This window comes from Sipha flava, unplaced genomic scaffold (assembly GCF_003268045.1).
Source record: "Sipha flava isolate LNK unplaced genomic scaffold, YSA_version1 208_pilon_pilon, whole genome shotgun sequence".
Taxonomy (NCBI): Eukaryota; Metazoa; Arthropoda; class Insecta; order Hemiptera; family Aphididae; genus Sipha; species Sipha flava.
Window position 1 is genome coordinate 1,416,746 of NW_020272815.1, and position 8,645 is coordinate 1,425,390.

The window sequence follows — 8,645 nt, forward strand, 5'->3', positions numbered from 1 at the left end:
AACGGACAATTCACGAACGACGTGCAGAGAGCGACAAAAGTTGCGGCGGCCGTGTTAAAATACGCGCACCGACAAGCCGGCGACGCAGATAACGCGCCGATAACGGGTAACGCGTTGGGACTTAATTAATTTAAATAATTCACACACAATTAATAACAAAAATAAATAAATCACAATATAGATAATTGTGCGTGTGTGTCGATAGGCTGTGATATTATTCGGGTCGTCGACCGGCCGCTATTTTACGGCGGCAACAAATATTATATCCGGTAATTGGGCCATTATTATATCAGGGGCGTAATTAGGGGGATTTGGGGGACGGATCCCCCCAAAACTTTTTTTGTATATTTTTTTTATTTATTATATTGTAATAGTATGATTATTATCATTATTATTATTACGATTACTATTATTATTATTATTATTATTATTATTAAAATTTAAATTATTAAAAATGTTGTTCTGGTGGGGCGGGAGGAGTTACTGTATGAGATGTACAGATTTTGCTTAAACCTATAATCCCCCCCCCCCCAAACCAAATTCCTAATTACGCCACTGTATTAAATTAATATGTCATATATAAATATTGCTACAATACCTAACAGTGCACATGAAACTTTAATCGAAGCGAAGTATGTCTTATCAAAATGTAGTGAAATTATATAGAATTATCAGGGGCTGTCATAATCTCATAAAATTAAATGGATAAAAATAGTACTGAATCGTTATGGAACGGAACCGTCCGATCGGATCGAAACGAAAAAAATTAATACAAATAATTTTAAATGAAGTCCCGCACACTGGATCGGATCGGAACGCGACCGAATTGTTTGTCAACAATATTTTGACGGATTTCAAAGCATTCCGATTGCCAACGCATGCGCACTGACACTCTGCGTCAGTGCGAAATATACATGCTAATTTTTGGTCATCATCTTTGTAGTACTTTGTAGTTGTGTACACAACTGAAAGTTTACAACAATAATATTATATATACTTAATAATATTTTTTCGATACAAATAACTCTGATACAAATAATTAAAATATCAGATGAAAAAATTATATGAGAAGTATTTTTCATAACTCATCCGGAAATATTGAAAAAATTTTTTATCGTCCTGTTTTAAATGCAGGAATAGTGTATATAATTCTCCTTCTTTTTTCCTTGCCATATTTATGCTATGAACCCACTGTCTTTTTATATTACGTAATATTTTTCTTTTTCTTCAGCTTCTGAAAAAAGAGCTTAGTGTGAATATCATGTCTTCTTCGTCACTACTTGTATCATATATTATATTATAGTTTACGAACACACAATAATATTAAAAATAAATAATACGCTTTAGTTCGACTGTCGAGCTTGAGCGATGAGATCAAAATGGCTAAGTATATATGGCCGCGGAATTCCGACTGGTTCCGACACGGTGTGCGGACAAAATTCGTTTCTGTTCCGATTCAGTGTGTGGCAACCTTTACAGCTTAGTGTCTTATCGATACCTATTTATAACTATTAGGTCCGGTGCCCACTTGTGTTATCCTAATGCGTAACACAGCTACAACGCCACGACAACGACGTGGTATAGGTACTCACAATTTAATTGCGTACTAGCCGTACTGCACACAAAACTGTTATAACAGTAATTTTTATAAAATAATAGTGACTCACTATTATTTTATAACTCACTATTAGTGAGTTACAAATTGTGAAATTCCTATCTAGATCAAACTCCAACTGACGAAGAGCAACGCTTCAATGTTAAATATAAGTTAACATCATAACAATAGATAACAATTAAACCAAAACCGCCACTATTAAGCTTAGAGTAATTGTGACAAACCATTTATTAACTCATTGAATTATGTTTTTTATCGCAATCGTTGATTAATCGCTTTTTTTTACGGTTGTATTTATTGACGCTTATACCTACCTATATTATTTGTATATTGTTAGGTATTTGTTATATAATATGTTCTATTAATCGTACCTATAGAAAACTAGTGGGTTATTAATTTAAAAATATCTTAACCAAATTGTAGTTTTCTTTCATACATTCTTTATCCTTATTTGTATTTTTTTAAATTTAATTTTTATTTGGAATTAAAACTTAAAATACGTAAAAATAAAATCATGTAGAAGAAACGTCAGAACACAAATATATTAACATTTTTAAAAAAAACAAAATTAGATGATAATATTGTAAACAAAAAGTATAAAAATGAAATTATAACCCGAAATTAAGACGATCAATCCAACTCAATTCATTTACCTGCACTGGAATCGCATACACTAAAGATATTGGCAACTATTTTGATTTTACATTTAATAAAATAAAAGACTATGCACGTTATGGTGTTCTACGTGATCCTTGGGTTCCACATGATTTTTTTTTTTTAATAGATTCTTTTAAACTTCTCTGAATAAATGAGTATCCATGGTTATCTTAAAGCCAAAAACTCGAAGGAGCTTTTTATAGAATATACGTTTTATTTGGTAGCGACGAAGGAGGTTGTAGTCGTGTAAAACTAGGAAAATTAGTTACAATACCACTATCTCTTTACAAAATAGCAAAATAAAATTTCAAGGTCCATCAAAATAATGACTACCATAAAAATTGTGTTTTTATTATATAAATTATATATTATAAATTGTGATAATTTCATAAGTGTTATGAATGGAAAAATACAAAATATATAAATAACATAAGACACTGCAATATATGTATAATGACTTGTCTATAGGTATAAATTATTATTTTGGTGTGTGATATTATGTAATCGACATTATATTAAATATATTACCGATGTTATTTAAAAATAAGATTATGTATTATTAGTTATGATTAAAGAATAATTATACAATTTAAATGTGCCCCCTATCAAATTATCCAAGATCCGCCCCTGGATCTCATAACCGCTTTTTGCCATCATTGCAGATATCAACGTTGTTCTCGTTATACGCCGTGGTCGGCTTCCATGTATTTTTCGCGTTCACACTCTAATGTATCGCATACACGTTACTGCCTTTTCTTATCGTACGTATATATATATACATATATATACACAGACATCAACGAATCTATGATTAGAGTACCTATTAAGCCGGGTTTACACGACGCGAATCTGATGCGCAAGTCAAGATTCGACGTGTTTCGCCCTGTCTGAACTTGCCTCGGGTAATAAGCGAGTTAAGCGAGGATGCATCGTGACGAGCGGAAGCTTAGTCGGTATTTGGACGTGTGACCTATTTCTTTTAGCGTCTTGCCTCGCACGCAGCGCCATGGATCAAAATCAATGTACATATTCAATTCATTAAGTTGCCTCATCGTTGTCTCGCATAAACTGTGGCTCGCCCTGAATCGCATTGCTTCGCGCATAGATACGTATCGAGTAAACATTTAAGTGAATCAGATGTCTCGCGAATCTTGCCTCGCGCATAAGATTCGCGCCGTGTAAACCCGGCTTTAGACATTTCGATTTTAGCACAGACTACTGATTTTAGATTTTACAGAACCCATAAACAGAACTAATTTAATTTACTTAATATATTTTATTTACTAACATAATTTGTAACCAATTAACAATATTCAGAATTCAATGATAAGACTGGAGGTTTATTATCAGTTATCACAATAGTACACCAGCATGGTAGCTATCACTCAATATAACCGTGTTGCCGACGCTGTTATCATCACCGCCGTCGTTACGAACGTACAAAAATCATATTATTATTATTATTTTGTGTTCTGATACATCGTGATGTTATTACCATAATTATATAATTGATCGTTATTGTTATTTTATTGGACGCCCTTCGATATTAAGGTTCATTCATACGGGCCGTCCCTCGTGATAACCCACACTCTTTTGTGTGTACACGCACATTTCGAGTTCGAAGATGACATTTGCTTGACTTGTCGAAACCGTCGGCTAATCGTCGTCTGCTATTTTCAAATGCTCGTCATCGATGATCTCTCGGTCGTTAAGTCGAAACATTTACAACAATAATACTTATACTACATGATTATTCCGATTAACAGTGAGTGAATATAATTTCTGGTGCTTATTTTATTATACGCTTTAGAAACGTCCAACCATTGTACATAAATAGTTATATTTTTTCCATTAATTTATTATATTTATTTTTATCGTGTATATCGCAGAATAGTTACTCCTTCATTTGACTAAGTGATGGAAAACAATAACTATGAATACAATACCAAATTCATAACTTCTACTGTTCATATAACGCCGTAAGTGGAGACAAAAATTTGAAGCTTTTCTTCGTTCATCACCATGTTTTTTCGAGTGAGGCATCAAAAAATGCTACACGTGTACCTGCTCATATTCGTTGTATTAGGTATTTTAGTAGTACTTGGTGCAATGATTGCCTATCATGTATTATTGCGCGAACAACATTTTCAAATTCAAGCAGCTGTAGCCAAATTAGCTAATGGTGATTTAAAAAATCTTCATTTCGGTAAATTTACAAATATAATTTCACTTTCTTAATACCTTGATATTTATTCTCTTCAATTATTTGTTAGCATATAAGTTTATATGTATATATATTTCAGAATCAGCTGCTATATACAATTCTGTTGCAAATTCTGCCGATCAAAAGCCATTAGTAATTTACAATAGAGTACCTAAGACTGGATCCACGAGTTTTGTCAATGTCGCATATGATTTACATTCACGTAATGCTTTTCGTGTTCTTCATGTTAATGTCACAGGCAACTCTCATCAGCTTTCTATTTATGATCAGGTACTTAAACCTTACATTTCCATACTCTACTTTTAAATTTTTTTTTATCACCATTAATTATCTAATCTTTTTTTCAATTTTTAAACACCATTTCAACATAATGTTGTTTTTAATAGTTAATTTTCTTATAAATTAATTCAAAATTTAATTTAATATACATAGATGATTTTCTACTGGTTCAAATTCGAATTAAATTACTTTATTGTTTCTAATATAGTATAATTTTATACATTAAAAAAATGTATGAAAACTAAAGTTAGTCTGACTGTTCTATCCGGTCGATTTCCTTCATTTTTTTTTTTTAATGGAAGGTATTTAGACACATATATGTCATCAATTATTGAATTTTACTCAACTCCCACCTTATTCAAGTTATACTCAAACACGTTCTTCCCTGTACATTTCTTATGAGACACATTCACTCAAGCAAATCAAATTCTCATAGCTCCTCTTCTAATAAATGAATCTTGATTGTTTCACTCTCAGAACACTAAGTGGATCAAGCTCTTTCTTTTGAGCTTTTAACTGCTTAAATTCGTTGAGATTGAAGAAAGTTATGTGTGCACAATTAACTTCACTTTCAGTTTTTTCCAAATACTGTATTCTCATTTGCTCTTACCAATTAGTTTTAATAAACACTCATTGTCATTATGATATGTCTTTCAATTTTCGACATGACACTCATTTATTGATATGTTAAAATGTGTTTATGTATTGATTCAATTGCACCTATACTTTTTATTATATAAATAAAATATCTATTGTGAATTTTCGCAACAGGTATACTAGTTTTTTATTAAATTAATTTATTCAATGTTAATAATTTGTATCCATATCAGTAATATATATATACCATTCCTAGCGCACTTATGATACATTTCTCATAAAACTAATTTTGTGATTGTTTTCTTTAATGCTAAAAATAATTTTAAATAATAAAATAAATAAAATAAGTTTTTCAATTTAAAATTGAGATTTTGATAATTCTTCATTTAAAAATATTCCTACAATCATTTCATTATCACTGCCTTCAATTTTATAATTTTATAAATTACTGGAGATGTATATAAAATTTCACTTATTATAAATATTTTTTGAGTCCAATGAAGATCATAAATGTTTTTTTTTTATATCTAGGAATTTTAACTCTATCTCAAACTGTAAATTAAATTTTCTGTTTCTGCTTTGAAAATAGCCTTTGTAAAACTTCATCTTAATTAGATTTATTTATTTTACATGGTTTCATTAAAAATAATTTTATTGAAAAACTTGTTTTAAATAATTATTTTTTGTTTTATTATTTTAAAATCAATTTTTAAATAATAATTTAATTATTTATTTGCAAAATGTTTTTACTTTTTTTATTATTTAAAACTATTTTTAGCACTAGAGAAAACATCACAAAATTAGTTTTATTTGAAATTTCCCATGAAATAATTTTAAATATTTTAAAAATTAAATTATTTGAAATCAACCAAAAAATTACTTTAATAAGAAATTTATCATAATTGTATATATATGTAGATAATAATACTCATTTCCATTATAATTGATATTTTATTAATGCTGATAAATTTAGTTTGTCCGAAAAATGTATTCATTATACTAAATATGTTTTAGTTTCGGTTCGTAGACAATACTACACGTTGGTTGCGACCTGCGTTTTACCATGGCCATTTTGCATACATTGATTTTGAAAGGTATTTTAATTTAATTTTAGTTAATTAATTTTAATTTATACTAGTGATTGTATTTTTTATTCAATTTAAAGATATGGATACCAAAAGCCATATTATGTTCAATTATTACGCAAACCGTTGGACAGGTTGGTTTCCTACTATTATTTTCTTCGTTATGGTGATGATTATAGACCATACTTAGTAAGAAAAAAGCATATGGACTCGTCGACAACATTTGATGAGTGTGTAGAGCGAGATGGAGCTGATTGCCAAGCAAATCTTTTATGGCTACAAATTCCTTTCCTATGTGGTCAATCAGCTGATTGTTGGTTTGTAAATTATAAATATTTAAATATTTAATTTTTTATATGAATATCATTGTTATCATTACTAGTAAATTATTAAAGTTACTAACAATTTGAATTATATAAAATAATAAATATAATAAAATAACTTGGTTATTATATTCAATATCAAATTTTCAAATGCTTCAATTCATATCCGACTATAATTATAATACCATATAATTATTTGTAAGATTATCGCTCAGAAGTCATTACAATTTAACTAAATGAGTATAAGCTAAAAATATTGAATTCATTAGATTACATTTAGTACCTTATCCTGAAATATTATCTTCCCCTTAAATTGTTAATATAGTATTAGCTATCCATTTTTTGTCCGTAAATGATACATTGTAAGTAATACTTAATATATAATATACTGAATTCTAGTAATAATTTTAGTATATTTAGTATTAAGTCTTTAGTATTATGCGTTAAGTCTGTTTTATTTATAAAATAATTAACATAGGAAGTATATTTTATTATTTAAATTGACTTAATTATGTGTTATTTATACTTTAAGTATACTATGAAATTATTTCTTAGAAAGGCAATTTAACTTCATTAAAAGGTTTTATAAAAAATTATAGGTAATTTTTTTTTTAACTTACTAATTATTAACATTTAAATTTCTACTTAAATTCTCATAAAATTATATAAATCATATATTATATATTTGAAATTTACATTGTATTATTAATGTTTTAATTAATTATTAACATTATTAATGTATTATTTAGGACTCCAGGGAGTGAATGGGCTTTAAAACAGGCTAAAAGAAATGTTCTTGAAAAATACACTTTGGTTGGAGTCACTGAACATATGGGAGAGTTTCTACATATGCTTGAACTTATCATTCCTGGTAAAATGTTCCACAATGCTTCTGAACATTTCAAACATAGTATGTTAAATATATGTATTATTGCTACACACTAACCACACTAACTAAATATTTACATTTATTTTTTAAATTAGATGCATTTTATTTAAATAGTGATATATTTATATTCTAGGTCCAAAATCACATCTGAGAAAGACTGCCAAGAAACATCCTCTCTCTCGGAAGACTATACAAAAATTTCATGAATCTATCATATGGCAAATGGAAAATGAATTGTATACGTTTGTTGCTAGAGAGTTTGCATTTGCTTATAATAAACAATTCCCTAATACACCATCCATACTTAATGGTAGTATGGGAAAACATTTAAAATCTAGTGGTTATATACCTCCACCTAGTTTTCGATATGAAAAAATATATCCTAAACCTGCCCAATTTCAAAAGAAGAAAAAAAGCACAAACCATGTGTGATTGAATTTTGAAACCTAACGACTTACAGTATTGTTATAATGTTATAAATAATACTAAAAATGAAAGATTATTACAACTGTTATTTGTTTTGGTTTATGTACATATATTGCTGTATTTCTTAAAAAATAATTATTTTAATGAAAAAACTAAATATACTTAAATGATACTTTATTTAGTGATAATGAATGAATATGTACATGAACTATTATAATTAATTCTACTTAATTTATATAGTTATAAATATCAAGTTTATAAATTATTAAAACATAAAGATCATAAAATAATTAAAATAATTTTAAATCATTGTATGCGATTTTTTCAACATTTTACAGACACAAATAAATAAATAAAATAACCTTTTTAGAACATATACAACTTTCTTTTGATTAAATGGCACATTCGAAACAGGTGTATCCATGTTTACATCATTTTCTTTTCGTATTCAATCATAAGGTCATTTAGGGTTGGGATAAAGTTAAAGGTTATTTGTTTTTGCTCAGGGTTTTACATTTTTTTCTTTCAAATGTAATGTCTGTATATCCCT

General features: G+C 28.4%; 1 protein-coding gene across 1 annotated transcript; it reads left to right on the plus strand.

Annotated features, from left to right (window-relative positions):
- Positions 1–3,695: 3,695 nt before the first annotated feature.
- LOC112682710 (heparin sulfate O-sulfotransferase) lies at positions 3,696–8,316 on the plus strand. The gene is made up of 7 exons (XM_025553396.1): positions 3,696–4,037; positions 4,162–4,478; positions 4,576–4,766; positions 6,387–6,466; positions 6,538–6,774; positions 7,530–7,690; positions 7,803–8,316. Exons 2-7 carry the CDS (start codon positions 4,295–4,297, stop codon positions 8,099–8,101), a joined length of 1,152 nt encoding a protein of 383 aa, XP_025409181.1. The 5' UTR covers positions 3,696–4,037; positions 4,162–4,294; the 3' UTR covers positions 8,102–8,316.
- The last annotated feature ends 329 nt before the right edge of the window (positions 8,317–8,645 follow it).